The sequence below is a fragment of the Diadema setosum genome, chromosome 6 (assembly GCF_964275005.1).
Source record: "Diadema setosum chromosome 6, eeDiaSeto1, whole genome shotgun sequence".
Classification (NCBI taxonomy): domain Eukaryota; kingdom Metazoa; phylum Echinodermata; class Echinoidea; order Diadematoida; family Diadematidae; genus Diadema; species Diadema setosum.
In genome coordinates, this window is record NC_092690.1 from 34,669,633 (window position 1) to 34,690,209 (window position 20,577).

The 20,577-nt window shown below is 37.6% G+C and overlaps 1 protein-coding gene across 1 annotated transcript; it reads right to left on the reverse strand.

The window, feature by feature from the left end:
* Positions 1-9,365: 9,365 nt before the first annotated feature.
* Positions 9,366-12,130, reverse strand: LOC140229759 (uncharacterized). Its single transcript, XM_072309993.1, has 5 exons — positions 12,100-12,130; positions 11,350-11,508; positions 10,481-10,828; positions 9,843-10,001; positions 9,366-9,538 (listed from the first exon to the last, which is right to left on the reverse strand). The coding sequence occupies exons 1-5, from the start codon at positions 12,128-12,130 to the stop codon at positions 9,426-9,428; spliced, it is 810 nt and encodes a 269-aa protein (XP_072166094.1). The 3' UTR covers positions 9,366-9,425.
* Between the last annotated feature and the right edge of the window lie 8,447 nt (positions 12,131-20,577).

Here is a 20,577-nt window from a genome sequence, read left to right on the forward strand (position 1 = left end):
ATCACCTTTCCAAGATACTTTGCCCTTATTATTATATATAATCTCATAAGATATCACCATAACACAGATTATAGGCAAACCTAGCCGTGTGTAATATTTCATTTCGTTTGCAAAAGTGTGTTCAGATTACGGTCCATGGAACTAAATTTAGAAGACCAGCCTATTTTTTTTTTTTTTATCTCTTTATCTCTCAATCTTTCTTTTTCTCGCATATAATATATATATATATATATATATATATATATATATATATATATATATAAATAATCTATCCCGTTTGCCGATTATTATCATATCACTGTGTGACATTTAATTTCAAGTGATGTGCAGTGAACAATACCTTCCCGCCATTACGGTAGAGTTGTAAGGGAATCATGATTGCACATAAAATTTGCAACATACAATCCGACAGTAAACTTACAAATGCGCTCGTTGATCTCCTTTATTCATCTCATGGAAACCTAAGTCATATAATTACTGTCGAAATCTGGAGGCAGTCATGATGGATAATTTCACAAAGCAAACGTCTTTATACAAAAATGCATGGAGTTCGCAGGTTAAGTCACCATTAGCTGTCAAAGATTGCAAGAAAGATGCAACGATTTATCTGAATTATTATTGAACATCCCATCAGGCTCTTGTCAACATTATAAAATTGTTGAAACAAAATCAAGAAACAAACTCAAATGGAAGATTGGTTTGAGAAACTCAACTTGAATGTTGCTTGAAGCTTTTTTTTTTTCTCTCTCTCTCATACTTATGAATGACAGCGTGGTTATGTTATAAGATCGTTCAAAAAATCTACTCGGCCAACGAACCAAATAGAGGATATACTGTATAATAGTCATCATTTTCATACAATGCAAGAGCCGATATTGCCACTATGGGGTCTTACAATTATATTCATCATGGTGAAACACAGCGTAACATGTGCGCGTGTTGTAGGCAAGAACACTTTGAATAGACCAGGTGGCCAGAGTATCAAGTTACATTGTACCTCCTTGAATAGACAGGATGTTGATACAAAAACATTCCTAAGACGCACTCGTAGACGCCATCCGAAAAGTCGGGGATTATGAGCATAATAGAGAAGTTCAAAGGCCGATTACAGACAGTCTCTTTATTCTGTACCGGTCCATAGAATGCATTATAGTGATGTGCTTCGTATGTATTACGTAACCGCTTTTACGGACCCCAATGATTTTATGGTTGTTGAAAATCCAATGTGCAAGTTCTCATGTACTCTCATGTACGAACATGTATTACAGAATTTAAACTTCAACAATGACATACGCTGCAATAAAGCGAGAAACAAGTCATACGGCAGAAGTTGTCTTTTTTTTCTCTCTCTCTCTCTCTCATACGCTTAGAATTCACAAATAAAAATTATGATGTTCAGTATTTGATGTTTGCAGCATTTCAAAGAGGCAGTCAAAATAAAATTACATCCCATATTACGACGATACCGACAATGGTGATGTTGACTAGTCTTTTTTGGTTCTAGTTTTGTATGAATTCTTCATAATAGGCTAATTTTCGGCTATAGTCGCTCTGTCAATTATCTATACGTTTAGAAGTCTGGGTTTTTCAGTCCATCTCTTTCGGAAGTTCACAAGTCAAATGATTTCGCGATCATTGAGTTATAATGGTTTTAGCAACACACTACCGTTTTGTAGCGCAGTCGATTTATAATCAGTAGAATATGGTAACTCATGCCTAAAACAAAAATAAAAAAAAAAATATGTAAATTTGTAGAAAGCACTCCAAATTTGCGAAGTGATGATTCAGTTTTGCGAGAGACGGAGATGTGATAACCCGTCGCTTCAATTGAACACTCTACTTTGTTTAGGAGCAAGGAATTTCGAGCAATAAAAGCATGAAATGTTCTTGTCCATCTCATATATTGATGTGATCAAATGTTTTCATGCTGCTATTGAAGTGGTTTATGCACTTATCGTGGCTGCGTATTTTTTTATAATAATTGCATTATACATCTCTGTATTTACGTAGACCTACTTGCATTCATTCCTTTAGACTTCGTGAAATCGCATTGAAGCATTTTCATATTCATAAACGATTGCAGCAAATGCTCGTTTCCTTTATACATTATGCTTATTGAATGAGAATAGTGCTTCATTTTCTGTCTTTTACCGGGCGATGACTGGTATACACAATAAAACAAAATAATATTGATTTACACTCATGACATAAGAGAAGATCATTTCAGCAAAATTAACCGTCTGTTATGAGAGATCGAAGAATGTCGGGAGAAATGTCGTTTATTTCAACAAACATACCATCTTTTCGTTATTTTCTGAAGTGATGTAATGATTTTAGACCTTCAAGCTTGTGTGACATGTGCTCGCCGTTCTCCCATGGTCATGTCGTCTTCTTCTATCAGCTGGCGGGTGGTCAACCTTTTTGTTTCTAATATAAATGATCTTCTCCGACGAACTCGGAAATGCTCACCTGCGACCCTGTCTGAAAAGATACTCTCTCACATTGATGCGAATCTGAATTCTCGATGGGAATTCTAATTTGAATTGTGCTAATGCTACATTTTTTGAAGTGATATGACATAGTGAAAGGCAAACGAGGTTGAATGAACATCTTCATGGCGCGGTCTTTTTTTTTTTCTTTTTTTTTTTGGCTATTTTGAATTACGTAACTACGAAATTGGAAGGCAAACGTACACAAAAAATGACTGCAAAATCTTTGTATAATGTTGTACCCTTTTTCCCTTTTTTGCCGTTTTGCTCTTCCTTTGTAATACATTTGTCTCAATTAGTGTTCCTTCATTTTATCGTTTTACATCTCATCACTTTCCTTTCCAGCTATCCCCTTCTTCATTCCCATATACAAACGTGTAAATTGAATATTATCATTGATGGTGATGATCGTTTCTCCAAGATACTCTGCCCATAAAATTTATATATGTATGTATATATATATATATATATATATATATATATATATGTGTTTGTGTGTGTGTGTGTGTGTGTGTGTGTGTTATATAAAACGTAGAAAGATATTACCAAAACACAGGTTGTAGGCAAACCTCATCTTGTATAATTTTACATTACGTTTTAAAAATCTTTTCAGATTATCTACCGTCAATCAAACAAAATTTAGATGACCAGCCTATTTTTCTCTCCTTTTTCTCTTCTCATCGTATAGACTCCCCTGTTTCATCTGAAGAGCTCATACATGTTCTGTCAACTGGCTTAAACAGGACCGGTGTTTTATTCTTTGTCTTTTTTTTTTCTATGTAAGAAATAACGATACTCATTTAGGTTGGTGATTACTTTTTATAATAATTAAATATATGTCTTGTATCACTGTGTGAAATCTCATTTCACTTGATACATAGTGAATAATCATTATTTTCCCGACATTACGTCGAAGTTGTAAAGGAATTGTAAGATCGCACAGAAAAATAGCAGCATCAAACCCCGATAATAAACTCACAAATCCACTCGGTGATATCTTGTATGCATCCAATGAAAACCTATTATAAGTCGCATGATCGAAATTTGTTGGTAGTCACGATTGATAATTTCAGGAAGCAAACTTCTTTATACAGACTTCTTCAGGGGATGGCAGGTATCACGCAAGCGTGGATTACGCATTTTTATTCGTCTCAAAGAAAGTTAGAAAGATGCAAAGATTTGTTTGAATATTGAACATATTCCAGGCTCTTGTCAATTTTATGGGAATTACTGAAACAGAACCAAGAAATAAACTCAAGTGGACGTTATTCTATTACGAAATTCGACTTTGATAAATCAGTATCACCAATTCTACTTGTAATATTACATCGTTGATGGTTTGCCTAGTGTTGAAATAAAACCACGTGCTTCTGTTACAGACACGCGAGCTTTATATTTGGATACAAGTAGCGGGGACAAACAAGGTGTAACAGATTTTCAAATGTTGTATACAATGAATAAACTTCTTTCTGTTTCCAAAATTCATTGACTAGCTATGGTAAGGAATTTTGTGAACAACAGGAAGTCAAGAGTGGGTTCATGTGCCTTTGATATCGCCACAATACGAGATTAAACGTACTTGGCGTGTCTTACAGTCGTGTAAATGGAAATACGCAAGCCTGTACACAATCCTCCGATCGATCGCTTTTCATTGAAAGACTTTGAAGGCTTGTGATCAACGGATTACAGTTTCCATAGAAGATTGCCTCCATGAATCAGTAAATTCAAGACAATTATGTAGTAGAAATTTGCGACACCCTCGACATAGCCTGGTGCCCAATAATAAAAAAACGCTATTCATTTGAGTTGACCAGGGAACGTAAATTGACGATCGTACAGTACGTGAAGTTCAAACCGCGCGCGCGAACCCAGATAGCGAAGGGCAGCGACATTATTATTCATGAGCGGTCGTTATTCATCCAATCAGAAAGCGGATTCCTACACCGCATACACGGCAATTTGATGATTGGGTAAAGCGGGACCGTAAGTCACACCCCCTTAGTAACCCTCGGTTCGGGCTCGATTTTGGAAAACCTGTCCGTCTGTGGGGGTGTTCGCTCGCCAAAGCAAACCGTCCTAAACGGGTTAAGGCAGTTAATACAATTAAATTCATTTTATTTATTTTCTCAAAGTTACCTCATTTTTCCACAAAATGACCTCTGTGACCTTTGACCTTTAACCCAATGACCCCAAAATCGAACCAAAGTATTATCCCCCCCCCATATACCCTCATACTAAGTTTGATGTCAAACCATCACAGTTCTTGAGATATTGAAAAAAGCAAAATGGGACGGACATACGTACGGATGGACGACCCGAAAACATAACGCCTGCGGCCACTTCGTTGGCGGAGGCATGAAATATGAAACAATGCTAAATATCAAAATATTATTCACTTTTTTGTTCATGCTGTGCAGATATAGTTACGAAAGTGAAATCGACAATTAGATTAATACATTTCGAATAATACAGTGTTGCATTTATGCAGGACTTGTGATGACATTCTGCCAGGTATATACTCGCGTCTCTAACTATGATACTTTTTCAAAACTTGTTGACATTTTTTTACTGTTCTTGCCTTTATTTACATTAATATGAATTCATGCTCTCCTTGCTGTCATTGCATCGCAGAATATCGAAATGCTAATCACAATTATTAGTTATGTTGTGAAAGTAGTCTAAGAAAGTGAAATCGTGGCATTTCAAATTGCAACTTAGAAATCAATTTTTAAACAACACATTTGTAATTTTGCAGGGCATGTCACATTCTTCCAATACTTACATTTCAAAAAATAAAGATAATGGTGTAAATTAAGCATAAATTTTCTTCACTTTGGGCGAAAAACCCCAAATCTCATCAAGTTCATCGGAATATTTTGAAATACAAGAAGACATGTATTCAAATTTCCCAAGGTTTGAGGATTTGCAGATTCGATTCAATTCGTTTTGTAATTTATTATGATACAATTGTCACACAAGCACACATTATACCAGGTATTTCTGTAATTATTGTTAGTGTCCTTATTTGCACTTAATTTTGAATATTTCGAATTACCAATGGAAAAACAGAATTCCTAGAATACATTTTAATTCATCCAAAAATGTGTACATACTTACTGTATTTTCTAAGTACAGGCCTACGTGTTCAATCTAAGTAATGTCCAAGTCCAAGTCATTGCATTCTCCCTTCAATGTGGTGCCCTAGTTGGGCAAAACGAAGTAAGCGACAAAAGTGATACTCCTTGTAATGACCAAAATGTGTCTCAAATTTGCAAGGACATCAATGGAATATCACAATGTATAACCTATTATTTCTCTGAGCAAGGTGAGTGTTTGTGCATTAAATTTGACTTTGAAGAAGAGCACATTAGGTGTAATATAAAAACGTCAATTACTCAAATTTGGATGGTATGTCTCTTGATTCCTTTTACCGAAGTAAGGCAGTATGAAATCCAAAGTTCCATTCCATATGCTAATAGGCTCTAATGCAGTAATTTTACATCAGGTTGGCTCATGTTATATACTGTATGTGTATCTCCGCCTTAAAGTTAGAAAGTCCTTTTGCAGACTTCCCTAAATACACCAAACACCGTATACAACTAATGATACTAGTATTTGGATCATGTCTGTGAAATGTCGAAGTCGCAAGATGTGTAGAATTTAAACGATGCACAAAAGTACTATATGTATTTGTACTGTCGTCTGTGTTCAAGCCACAACAGTAGGCCTACAATATGATTCACTGTTCGGATGTTTGATGCATGTGTCCATCATTTTCCTCCTCCTCGGATTCATCACTCTGAGACTGTTGTACCTCTGTCGTGAGGTTTTCATAGTAGCTGTGATACATCGATGGGATAATGTTGTCCTTGCACAAACTAAGCAAATCTTGCTTCTTTTCCCTTGAGAGGGCGAGATGTTGCTTGTACAACAGAGGCAGACGCATGTCATTTCTTCGACTTGAGCCCGAGACGCGAACTTCTACGAAGTCTTCGTTGAAATCATACTTTATTTTGATGACAGAGGGGTCTGTCCTCTGTACGCGGATCTGACGAATTTTCAACCAGTTGACAGGATTGCCAGCCCTGTCTTTCTTCATGTACTTCACACAGGGTGTTGTCAACTGACGCAGATCAAGGAAGTCCTCTTTCGTCATGTGGGTAACTTCATACCGATTCCTGTTCCTTGCTGTTTGAATAACTGGTATCCACTGGTCGGGGTGATGGATTGTCACTCCCCTTTTGTTCCTTTCGATGCAGGAATGCATCGCGTCACATTCCATTTGAGTATGTCCGCTGATCAATTCTGGTAGAGATGACTCATCTCCACCATCCTCGTCATTAGTATCTGTTCCCACCGCTTCCTCAATAGAGTCTCCAGAAAATTGCATTGGCTCAGTGGCCTGGTAAATGTGGTCCATTCCTTTAAAAAAAATGTTACAGAAAACTCTAGCATTTAGTTCATGTTTCCTTTTCAACAAATTATGATAAAAGCAATTGGATAGGTTTCACGAAGTGCTAGCAATTTGTTATCATACGCACTGCTGCCAGTTAAGGGGCTTTCACAATCGGTCATGTGATCGCTTGCGATTGCTTGCGATCCTGTACAAAGTATACTATCAAGAAATAATGGCAATAGCGATCGCACAACCAATTGTGAAAGCCCCTTTCCCCAGACAAAAGGGGTAGCCATCGAAAAATTACATGTGCCACTTATTTCCTTTCATTGTCTTTCAAAATGTGAACAATATTTTGTTGGTGATATCATAACCATGTGATATTTATTCCAACTGTAAGAACGTATACATGAATTCTTTATCGTGTCTGCTTGGCTATCTTGCTCCTTAATTCAGTTTCCAGACTCCATACAATAATCACATTTATATCACTAGGGTTTGCAGATTTGACATCGAATGGATCCTCATAAATGGAATCTAACAAAATTGTAGATGAATTACCCGAACTTGTGTCAATTATATTTTCTTGTCAAGACATATACTGTCATACAGGCCTATTTATAAATGAAATAGATATATAATTTCTATTCAAGCAGCCTGACAAGTTGAATTCAAGCCATTTACATTTATCTAATTCCCGGAACTCTGGCATATGCTTGTGAAACGGTTGTGCTTCTGTCAATAATAATTTCTTAACATCGTATATCCACTCTTAATCTCTCATTCAGGCTATTCGCAAGTTATATGTTGGTTAACATTTCTTAATCTTAATTGAGTACCTTTTGGGGTCAATTCTGGTAGAGGTGACTCATCTCCACCATCCTTGTCATTGGCTGTTCCCACTGATTTCTCAATTGAGTCTTCAGAAAGTTGCATGGGCTCAGTGGCCTGGTTAATGTCATCCATTCCTTAAAAAAAAAAATGTTACAGAAAACTCTAGCATTTAGTTCATGTTTCCTCTTAAGTATATTATAATACAAGCAATTGGATAGGTTTGACCAAGTGCTAGTCATTTGTTATCTATTATAATTATGTCACAGGAAGACTTTAGAATACGCAGTAGAATACTATAATGAACCTGTCCCTAAAAGTATTTTAAATAATGCAGATAAATTCTCACGCTCATTTAAATTTATGTGTGTGCTAATTTATATTTATATAAACACACTTTGTTCAGTCAATTCTGCCAAGGGCAGCTCGTCAGCATTACGGTAGTTGGTTATGTTCATTTTTATCATATTTCATTGACCAAAATGACTCAAATCCAGACCTGCACTTTGTTGTGATCAACATCCATGGAAGAATTAAGCTAGGCAATTACAAATTGGTATAGTGCAATGTGTTTTAATTTTTTAAATTTTCCTTTCCATACCTGGCTTAATCAATTCTGCTAGGGGCAAGTCGTCGTCGTCGTCACCACTGTCGTCTTTGTCACTACCATGTTGTCTGGGCTGGGTTATGTGGTTCTTTCCTGAAAGAGTATGCAACAAATCACTCGAAAACAATGGCAATTTTTAGAATGTTTTCTTCCAGCAAATCATAATACAAGCAGTTCGATAGGTTTGACCAAGCTCTAGTCTTTTATCATAATTATGCTCAGGAAGACTTTAGAATACGCAGTAGAATACTATAATAAACCTGTCCCTAAAAGTATTTTAAATAATGCAGATGAATTCTCATGCTCATTTAAATTTATGTGTGTGCTAATTTATATTTATATAAACACACTTTGTTCAGTCAATTCTGCCAAGGGCAGCTCGTCAGCATTACGGTAGTTGGTTATGTTCATTTTTATCATATTTCATTGACCAGAATGACTCAAATCCAGACCTGCACTTTGTTGTGATCAACATCCATGGAAGAATTAAGCTAGGCAATTACAAATTGGTATAGTGCAATGTGTTTTGATTTTTATTTTAAATTTTCCTTTCCATACCTGGCTTAATCAATTCTGCTAGGGGCAAGTCGTCGTCGTCGTCACCACTGTCGTCTTTGTCACTACCATGTTGTCTGGGCTGGGTTATGTGGTTCTTTCCTGAAAGAGTATGCAACAAATCACTCGAAAACAATGGCAATTTTTAGAATGTTTTCTTCCAGCAAATCATAATACAAGCAGTTCGATAGGTTTGACCAAGCTCTAGTCTTTTATCATAATTATGCTCAGGAAGACTTTAGAATACGCAGTAGAATACTATAATAAACCTGTCCGTAAAAGTATTTTAAATAATGCAGATGAATTCTCATGCTCATTTAAATTTATGTGTGTGCTAATTTATATTTATATAAACACACTTTGTTCAGTCAATTCTGCCAAGGGCAGCTCGTCAGCATTACGGTAGTTGGTTATGTTCATTTTTATCATATTTCATTGACCAGAATGACTCAAATCCAGACCTGCACTTTGTTGTGATCAACATCCATGGAAGAATTAAGCTAGGCAATTACAAATTGGTATAGTGCAATGTGTTTTGATTTTTATTTTAAATTTTCCTTTCCATACCTGGCTTAATCAATTCTGCTAGGGGCAAGTCGTCGTCACCACTGTCGTCTTTGTCACTACCATGTTGTCTGGGCTGGGTTATGTGGTTCTTTCCTGAAAGAGTATGCAACAAATCACTCGAAAACAATGGCAATTTTTAGAATGTTTTCTTCCAGCAAATCATAATACAAGCAGTTCGATAGGTTTGACCAAGCTCTAGTCCTTTATCATAATTATGCTCTGGAAGAACTTCAGAATATGCAGTCAAAATAGTATAATGAACTTGTCCCTGATAATGTAGAGTTGTAAAAATGGAATTGAATATCTGTCAAAGATTTTTTTTTTTTTTTAAAGAGGGAAATTACAAGCACGTTACTCTCTACCACTTTACCGTAGCTGGGTTTTTTTCTGTATATACCTGGCTTAATCAATACTGCTAGGGGCAAGTCATCGTTGTCGTCACTGCTGTCGTCTTTGTCACCACGATGAAGCACTGATTCATTCTTGGCATCGGTAGTAGAAAGTTCCTTAAGTGGGCCTTCGAAAAGTTGTCTGGGCTGGGCTGTGTGGTTCATTTCTGAAAGAGTATACATCAGAAGAGAAGTGTGTAAATAAATATTGGCAGAGTAGCACAACGTTAACCAAGGTACACAGACCATACGTGTTCTAATTGTTCAGGAAATTATTGCACTCGGTCCTTACACATGTTATTGTTCGAACTATACAATTCTGGTTTTAACAATCAACTTTTTTGGATTCTTATTAAATTTCTTGTTCTACCATTTCAAATCTTATCTTTACTTAACACTGGCTGATGACTTTTGTTTTGAACACATTAATTGTAATACTCACTTTACTCTCCTTATCAAGCTGTGACAACATCTCAGTCTCAGCCAGTTGTATTTCAAATTATGACAATCACATCAACACACCGAAGGTGACTGAGATTAGTTCCATTAATATTGAATCCTTTGTTTTCGTTATCCTATCATTTTAAAGAAATACATTGGTTGATATGGGATGCCCCAATACAATCTCGCACAAATCATTACAAACCTTGTTGGGTTGAATTAGCACGAGGAGACTCCTCTTCTTTTTCGATGTAGGAGCTGGTACTTGGGGCTTCATCATCACTGCAGTCATCATCATAAATTTCCTCAGTGTCTATAATTGTCGCCTTCCAGATGTCCTTCCTCCTTTTACCACATTTCATTTCTATTGTATTCCCTGGTAGAGGAAGTCCGATACATTTCACCTCAGTCAGTTTGACGACATTGCGGGATTTATCTCTTTTCCATTCCACATACATCAAGAGGTCAGTTTCAGGTCCAGGGTGAACACCACTGTCACCACTGACGTCTTTGTCACTACCATGTTGTCTGGGCTGGGTTATGTGGTTCTTTCCTGAAAGAGTATGCAACAAATCACTAAAAACACACTGGCAATTTTTAGAATGTTTTGTTTCAGCAAATTATAATACAAGCAGTTCGACAGGTTTGACCAAGCTCTAGTCCTTTATTTTAATCATGCTCAGGAAGACTTTAGAATATGCAGTAATAATGGTATAATGAACTTGTCCCTGATAATGTAGATTAAATGAACTTTCAATTTCACGCTCACTTATCTCTACATAAGTGCCAATTTATGTATATTACACACCCTGTTTAGTAAATTCTACCAAAGGGCAACTCATCAGCATTACGGAAGTTGGCTATGTTTATTTATACATTAAATTTTAATTGACCAGATCGACTCCAATCCTGCAATTCGTTGTAATCAACATACCTTGAAGAATTAAGCTAGGTAATTTAAAAATGGAATTGCATATATCTGTCAATGATTTTTTTTTTTTTTTTTTAAGAGGGAATTTACAAACACGTTACTCTCTACCACTTTACCGTAGCTGGGGTTTTTTCTGTACATACCTGGCTTAATCAATACTGCTAGGGGCAAGTCATCGTCGTCGTCACTGCTGTCGTCTTTGTCACCACGATGAAGCACTGATTCATTCTTGGCATCGGTAGTACAAGGTTCCTTAAGTGGGCCTTCGAAGAGTTGGCTGGGCTGGGCTGTGTGGTTCATTTCTGAAAGAATATGCAATAAATCACTAAAAACACTGGCAATATTTAGAATGTTTTCTCTCAGCAAGTTATAATACAAGCAGTTTGATAGGTTTCACCAAGCTCTAGTCCTTTATTATAATTATGCTCAGGAAGACTTGAGAATGTGCGAGTAAAAATAGCGGGATTTATTACTTTTCCATTCAACATACATCAACAAGTCAGTTTCAGGTCCAGGGTGAACTGGATGAGTGAAACATACAAGTATTTGAATACTTTTAGAGTACGGTAATTGGGTTAATAGTTTCTGCCAAACTTCATTTCAGTTATTTGCTCTAAAATTAATAGATATTAATCTGCATTCATGCCAAGGAATAAACACATAGATATTCCGTTTAACTTTAAATTACATTTAGCCACTTAGCTGTATACTAAAGTACATCACAAATGTTATAAATATTACAAAATTATTACAAATTAAAAGACGGAGCGAATAGCATTCTTATACATCATGACATGGAAATGTCAAATAACATTCCCCTCCCCTAACATTTGAAATTGAATATATCCGGCAACAAACGATGGATCAATTTTAAATGGCATTTTCACCCTTACCATCAGACTTGTTCTCCAGAGGCCCTTCCATGCTGACGTCTATATGATTGTACTGTGAGGCTTCCAGGAACAGTTAAATGGTGTCCTAAAATGATTTAAGAGGATACAGAGACAGAAGATTTACATATATTTGATATTTTATATGGAATTCACGAGCCCACTGTAAATCTGAAAATGGTATAAGGGTTGTCCAAAAGGTCAAGTAAAGAGGGTATAGTTTTCAGGGCAGCTGGACATGTCATGTACGCAGCGTGAATACTGAAAACGGTATGAAATTCAGTCATAATGGCTGTCCAAAAAATTGTATATTTTTGTGCTGTTACGTACTTACGGTCCACTCCAGTGTCATTTTTTGTTTTGTTAAATGCAAATGGACAAATGGATGGGTTTATGCAATGCAAATGACGTTTTTTTAGAAAAATAGAATGGTGTTCCACGTCTAGATAGAGATCTATACAAACTCAAACTACAGTAGATCTAAAGACTTAGCATATTATTGAGGTAGTGGCTATTCTTGCGACGAGTCATCGCTCGCACAGCCACTGACTTAGCCACAGTCGGTATTTTGTGTATCGCGAGATAGCTAGCGATAGACGAGTCTACTTGTCTAGTCTCTAGTAGAGGCATAGATCAATCTACTCGTGAATAGGCCCCATCACTACAATACATATGATATGGGACCTTACATGCTGATCGATCATAACCCTCTATATCAAATTACTCGCGCTCAGAACCAACAGATGTGAATTGTACAGACTACAGCTACAGGATTTATACGGCAGTGGGGCTGGTGAGCACAGTATTATAGATCTACTCGTGTTTACGACCCCACCAAACGGCGTTTGTGCGCTGTTACCACATTGGTGGGGCTGATATCCACCGTGCATCTTTTATATAACCCTAAACCTAACCTATCTATATGTCGCGATTTCCTTAACCCTCGGCCTTGAATCAGTCTCCTACATGTATATCAGGATTTCCCCAACCCTACCTAGGCCGTGAGTCTGCCTCCTTATCGCGATCTTCCTAACCCTAGGCCGTGAATCTGTCTCTTATATCGCGATGATCGATTCAAGTAATGGGGCCGGAAACACGATTTTGCCTCTCTAACGTTAGAATCTAGAAATATTACCTAGATCTAGATTTTACACAAAATAATGAATGGGGCTGTGCGAGTGACGTGACAATGTAGGACTTCGAAGCCGATATCGACCCTACCCGTGATCCGATCTCGCTCAAATTTGGAAGACTGACTTAAAGATGTTTGAGAACATTTCCTGCGAGTGTAACTTATTTTTAGATCTAGATCTAACCACTAGTGTTAGGTCTAGAGTCGAGCCTCTAAATGTAGGTCTAGAAATTTCGTGAAATTCTACTCGGGAGAACATATTTTATGAGCATGGATACGAAACTAAATTAGCACCCAAACTAGTATGGTTGGGGGTACCACGTATCGACACCCTAAGGATCTGTAGCTTGTTTATTCTAAAAATATAATACAAATCCGCCTAATTCTTACCTCAAATATGCCATAAATACTGCAGTTTTGAATGTCATACTAGATGTAGATACATCTAGATCTAGGGTCTATACATATCTATACATATCTATATTCTATAATATTAAAATTATAGACCAGATCTAACTTTAGTCTCAGACTAGATTATAGTCTAGGTCTATCTAACTACTTTCTAGATCTAACTTAGATCTAGATCGAGGTCCAGCAAATCTAAATTGTAAGTAATCCTATGAGAATCATGCTGCTAATTCTACAAAAAAAAAAAAACACATCTAGATCCAACAGCAATTAAAATAGTGTTAACATAAAGTCGTCTAACTTAATTAGATCGGCATTATCGTGAAATAAGTCCCCAGTCCATTCACTGCCGTTTATTTCGTCAGTGCTGTTGCCCGTTATCCTCTCACATCGACTTTGTATACGGAGCGAGCGCACGAGCGAGGTGAGTGGTGGCTGATTTCACGATTTGGCCCTTAGATCGATCTAGATCTACTAAGGTTTATCCTTACCATTTTTCCGATTCGTCTGAACTCTGACGTTCGTCGTCGATCACGAGTAGATCTACGGAGTATGAGATAGTTGACGTCCTTCAATTCAGCAGTCCAATGCAATTAATGATATTATATTGAAGTCAATTTTAATACCGGTAGACTCTGCGTACTAACCGTACCCATTATGCATACATGGCATATTGAGCATGCAGCCGATGCGCTAGCTCATCTCAGGCGGCGGGCGCGCGCGCGTCAGTACAGTTAGAACGACGATAACGCCTTTTCACTTGTCAGGACGCATTGCAAGCGAAATTACGAGAAAGCGTTATGTGGTTGTGCATGAACGATAACCCCTTTATGCTTCTCGTACCATGCTTTAGGCAAGAGAAGCGAAAGAGCGCGTTCACGTTAACCCCTTTTTGCTACCACAAAGACGTGCATACGGCACGTTGTCGCCTTTTTCTATTGGGATTTTTTTACAAAATTAGATCGAATTTGACATATCTGTTGATATGAAAATGTAGCTCATGCCATCTGCTTTCGAATGACAAATTTTTATTTTCTTGGAAAATTTGAGCCCGAAGGTGCGTTAACCCCTTTTTCCATTGAGCCGACGATATAAACTGTGAAAAGTGTTAGTCATGATGAGAAGTACATAGGCTTAGGACATGATGATTTTGATTGGTGGGGGGGGGGGGGGGGTTGGGACTGAGATGCAATGAAATTTCTGTCCAATGTTATGCATTCCAGGAGGCAAAGCTACTTGGCAGGGGTTCCAGGGGGAAAGCCCCTTATTGAGGATCATGGCAAAAATGTGACCGTCCACAACGAATCACTCGTTAAGTTGGTACCAAGGTGAGTCTGGTTTCTGGGTTCTGTTTGTTTCCAGTGGAAGAATTGAACAGGTGTTCTCTACGATAATGTGATCCATGGGCGTTTGTTTGCATTGATTGAATGAAGTATGTTATACATGACCGACCCAGTTACCACCCATTGCCTTTTATCGTTCTTCGTAATCAACAATGCCCAGGGATTGCACTATGGTACAGAACACCTAATCAATTCTTCTACTGAAAACAAACAGAAACTAGTCTCAAGTCGGTGCCGACTTTACAAGCGATTTGTGGTGGATGGTCACAAATATGCTGATGCCTTAATGAGATAATGAAGGTCTAGTAGATTTGTTCATAGGGTCTTCCTTCGCATATGAAGTGATGGCTTGAGAAAACTACTGGTAACCACAGTATTTCTTGTGTTTTTACTACTATGTAAAGTGTGCTTGTGCATGTCAACAAAAATCAGTATCAGGTAGCCATTGCACATAGATATACCACTATTGTTATTTATATTAGGCCATATGAGCCGACCCATTCATTTTTAACAGAATTTTTATTGGACTTTTTTTATGGGAGTATCCGCTACAGACCCTATATGCATTCCACCATGCGGAACAGCATTACAATTGAAATTGCCGCCATCGTAGAGGGCATGGCTTGTCATGTACACCATTTCGCTGGTTTGCATCAGAGTTGACAACCCATTGATACCGGGAATCGGTTGACCAGGCAACATTTCAATATAACCATTGTTTTCTGGCATCTTGTAGGGGCAGAAATTCTATGCATAGGGTCTATTGCATTTGCAAATGAAAGTGAGTCAGAATTCCCAGTTACACCAGCCCAAATCAAATTATTGTCCCCTGGATTTACATTTGGAAAACTGTTTATAAACAATGTCCCTGCTGTACATGTATCACAAGCAGTGGTGTGTGTATTGTGTAAAAGTATATTTCTTATATTTAAGAATCCCTATATTCCTTAGTTTCTTTTTGTTTGTTTGTTTGTTTTGTTTATTTTTTAAAGATATCGAAATGACAAAACTGGCTCAAAGCCTGTTCACTTACTCCTTTATCTAATTTTTATTTTCTTGTGACAGCTTCTAAAATCCACCAGGAACTAGTAAGAGAACTTAAGTCTGATGGAAAATGGTCAGAAAATTGTAACAAGCTCCTCTGCAGCACAGATGCTTCTTTTCTCCTTTATGAGTTTGACCGATTCAGGAGCATGACTGGCAAAGTTTATGGCGATAAGACCTATGAAGTACTGACAATAAATCCAGTTATGTTCTGGTGTCCAGTGATGGACTGTAAATCAAAGAAAGGTATGATACAATTATCTATAATGGAGCTCTAGGGTCATTCCATGCCAATTCACCCAATGAAAGTGCAATTTTGCACCCTTCCGTCTCAGAATTTGCTCAAATTTGGTACACATAAAGTTTAACATTACCTTCCCATGAAACAAAAAAAAATTAGCATTAACGGTCCGTCGGTTTCCGAGCTATGGCCCGCCCTATTTGATTCGTTTTGGCAAAAATGGTTGTGACCTTCCATTTCAACGGCACAATGCGCCTGAACTGGTTGACCAATTTTTGTGAAACTGGTACCATTCAAAAGGAAATTCAAAGAGGAATTCAAAAATGGTATCAAACATATTATTGGAGAAAGTTAAAGTGCTGTGACCTTTGACCTTTCCTTTAACCTTGCTTTTGCCCCCCAGACGAATAATATTTTTACTTGATTTTTATGTATGTTAATTGTCAGTATAGTATTAACATAACATGTAAATATCTAGGATGATATTTTATTTCTTCACCTTTAAAAACTCTTTTTAATGCAATTTACAAAGTTACTGTTACCCCCACATACTGATATTGTGTTGGTAATGTGTGTACAAGACTCCATTATAAATGCATACTTTCAAACTAAAGTAACATTACAATCAAATGCAATAATGTATTCCATATCTGTTGCTGATGCTTCAAAGATCTCAAGGATGTATCCAGTTTGGGACAGTAGAGCTGACTACATGTAGGAAGCATTTTATTTCTGTCAAAACTGCAGATTTCTGATGATTTGTATATGTATACCTATTGCACCCCAATCAAAAGGGCTAAACAAATGTCTCTCTTCATAAGCAAATGGAGTCTACGTACATGTATACATTATCATTGTGTTTAATGTTTCCTTTATTACCTGAAATGTTTAGTTTTCTGTTTTAATTGAATGTAATTTAACTTCAGTTTGGAAGTATTCAAGTAAGCCTGAAGACACGTGTAAAGAACGTCGCTGCATTATTTTTTTTCGCAAAAGTTCTTAATTTTTTTAATTATTATAATTTATGCAAATGAGGTGCATCAAATTTCATAAAATTCACAAATATATCAATATTTCCTTCAAAAATTATAATTGGATTCTAATTCTTCGCAGAAAGTATCCCAGAAGCATTGTCAACAAGATTATATGGTAATATTTTCAAATTTCAAAACATTTTCTTTGTATTGTATTGTTTTCCGAATTTCTTATGTATTCTATTGTTTTTATTTCTTATGTATTTCTTTGTTTTTAAGATTTTTTTTGTTTTCTAATCTAAAATTAGTTGATGTGAAGTCACATAACATCTTTTAAATGGCCTAGAAGATTGAAAAAGCTGTGTTTTAGAGCAATTTATGAAATATGCTGCTTTGCACACAAACGTATGGGAAAAGCAGGTTTTTGCCAAATTTTGGGCAGACATGCACTTACGAAATGTCACGTGACCTCGCGACCGGTGGTCGGATTTTCGCAAAATTTATTTCAAAAGAAAAAAAAAAGTCACCAAAAATTATCACGCGATCAGCGGCGGTCGCGCGGCAGCAGAAAATTTTGTACGGGGGGGGGGGGGGGTCAATTTGACCCCCCCCCCCAGTGGACATAGGGTTAAGGGAATCTCTTAACCATGATTAAGTTAAAGGAAGCACATAGTTTAAGGGACTCATGGCGAGTGTTTTATTACACAAGTGTTAATGGTGAAAATGGCCACAGGACAAAAGTTCCTTCTAAGTCAGCAATATTTAATTCTCCATTTTCAGTGCCACAAAAATCTTAATGTGTGTAATTATGGAAGTTATATCTCACTATGATAAATGCTTTTTCCTGACCCCCCCCCCCTACTATACTTCATGATCAATTTTGCCAAAACTGGTTTATGTCATTAAGAGACAATGCCGACGAACTGTTCAACACAGTTAGAGGAAGGGTAGTAAACAAAATCCAGCAGTCATATCACATGTATCACATTTTTAAGTATAATAAATTGTTTCTTCCATTACAAAATATTTTTGCAAGCAGGTCTTTTTATTTTGTTCACTAGTACCACATAAAATACTCCAGGCATTGCATGTCATCGTTAGATTTGCGATAGTATATTTAATTAGTTAATGCTAGAGTTCCATGTAATTATCTCCCAAAGAATTTAAAAGGTGGGTGATCCGTTCCACAGCATCATCCCCCACTTTACCGTATTGCATATATGGAGATTTTGGAACCACATGAATGTTAATATTTTCTCCATGATCCCTTTAGATATGAACAAAATATTATAGAGGGCTAGAGGATTAAAAAATTAATAAAGAAATCTTTTATATACATGCACATCTGACATTGCACCATTCTTGGTGTCCTCATACTCTGTGACTGAAGTACATGTATGAATACAGAGTTTCAAAGATAATGTTCAACTATGTGATTGTTTGGCAGAAGTGCATGACCACAGGAAAGATGCAATAGTATTATTATAAAGTCCTGATATTTGAAATCATATACAAGATAAGATTTTGAGACGAATGAAAGAGAGCAGGCACCAAAAGTCAATATATTTTGAAAACCTGCTCAAAGTGGCATTGTATTGTGTGCAGGTGCTAAAAATTGCTAAAAAATGTTTGATATTGTGCAAAGTTCCCTTAAATTGTGCAAACTTTTCCAAAGTTTCCTGAAAATGTGCGAAGTTGCACAAAATTGCTGGAAATGGCGCAAAGTTGGGCAAAATTGCCTAAAATGGCGCAAAGTTGTACAAAATTGCCTGAAATGGTGCAAAGTTGCGCAAAATTGCCCGAAATGGCGCAAAATTGCACAGAAATGCCGGAAAATGGCGCGAAGTTGCGTAAAATTGCTGGACATGGCGCAAAGTTGCGCAAAATTGCCGGAAGTTGCGGAAAATTGTCAGAAATGGGCACAAAATTGCCGGAAGTTGCGGAAAATTGCCAGAAATGGGCGCAAAATTGCCGGAAATGGCGCAAGGTTGCGCAAAATTGCCGGAAATGGCGCAAGGTTGCGCAAAATTGCCTGAAATGGCGCAAGGTTGCGCAAAATTGCCGGAAATGGTGCAAGGTTGCGCAAAATTGCCGGAAGTTGCGGAAAATTGCCAGAAATGGGCGCAAAATTGCCGGAAATGGCGCAAAGTTGCGCAAGCAAATGCAAAGTTGCCTAAACTTGCATGTCAACTTTGCATAATGTTGCGCAATCTTTGTCAATTTTGTCAATTTTTGGCAACTTTTGTCAATTTCCATTGTGACATGGGGCCTACCATGGCAAACTGGTATTGCTTTTGTTAAACTGTTTTTAACTTTTCCTAGATCATGGATCAACAGATATTCATAATAAAAGCACCCCGGCCCCCATCCTTTCTTTTATGCCCCTGAGGCCTGCCGTTACCATGTCATAATCGAAATGAACAGATTTCCAGCAATCATATCACCCCTATCCGACAGAATATCTGCTCTGGTCAAAACATTATTTTAAATAGACATGCACTGAGACTTTTAGCCTGAAACAAGGCTAACTTTCCAGTAACCTGGCGTGGCGTTAATGTACACTTAACTACGTGTAGTTAACCTGACGTTACGTGTGCCTACACCTCGCGTAACGCGTGGTGGACTACGTGTAGCGCCAGGTACAACCACACGTTACGCCAGGGTACACGTCGCGTAACGTGTACCCACACGTCGCGTAACGCGTGCCTCACCACACGTAACGTGTGGTGGGGGCACGCGTAACGCCAGGTCGGGCTCGCCTATGGGTTTTGCACAGTGAAGCCTGACCTGGCGTTACGCGTACCCACACCACACGTTACGTGTGGTGTGGGCACGCGTTACGCGACGTGTGGGTACACGTTACGCGACGTGTACCCTGGCGTAACGTGTGGTTGTACCTGGCGCTACACGTAGTCCACCACGCGTTACGCGAGGTGCAGGCACACGTAACGTCAGGTTAACTACACGTAGTCAAGTGTACACGACGCCACGCCAGGCTACTGGAAAGTTAGCCGTGCGTAAGGCTTATAGCCTTTTAAAAAATAATAAAATGAAAATTGTAATACAGGTCTATACTTTAGTAGTCAGTCTACAGACAACAGTACATTATCATAATCTTTTATCTATCATTCTTACAAATCGTGCCTTATATCATTTTTATCACCATTGACAAATTACCTTTCATATGAAATAAGCTAACGTTGGCTGTGGCGGACTAGACTGCCGATTGAAGACACGTACAACGTAACTACAGAGAGACGTATGGCAGGATTGTACCGCACGAATTGCGAAGTAACGGATCTACTCTGAGTGTACTCGACATTGCACCCTTCTGTGACA

Bases quoted from the DNA above. Each gene is read 5' to 3' on its own strand.
- LOC140229759 (XM_072309993.1), bottom strand. From the start codon at position 12,130: ATGGAAGGGCCTCTGGAGAACAAGTCTGATG. The intron at 11,509-12,099 runs GTAAGGGTGAAA...ATATTCTTTCAG, and splicing joins TCTGGAGAACAAGTCTGATG to AAATGAACCACACAGCCCAG. The intron at 9,539-9,842 runs GTATATACAGAA...ATACTCTTTCAG, and splicing joins AGCAGTATTGATTAAGCCAG to GAAAGAACCACATAACCCAG.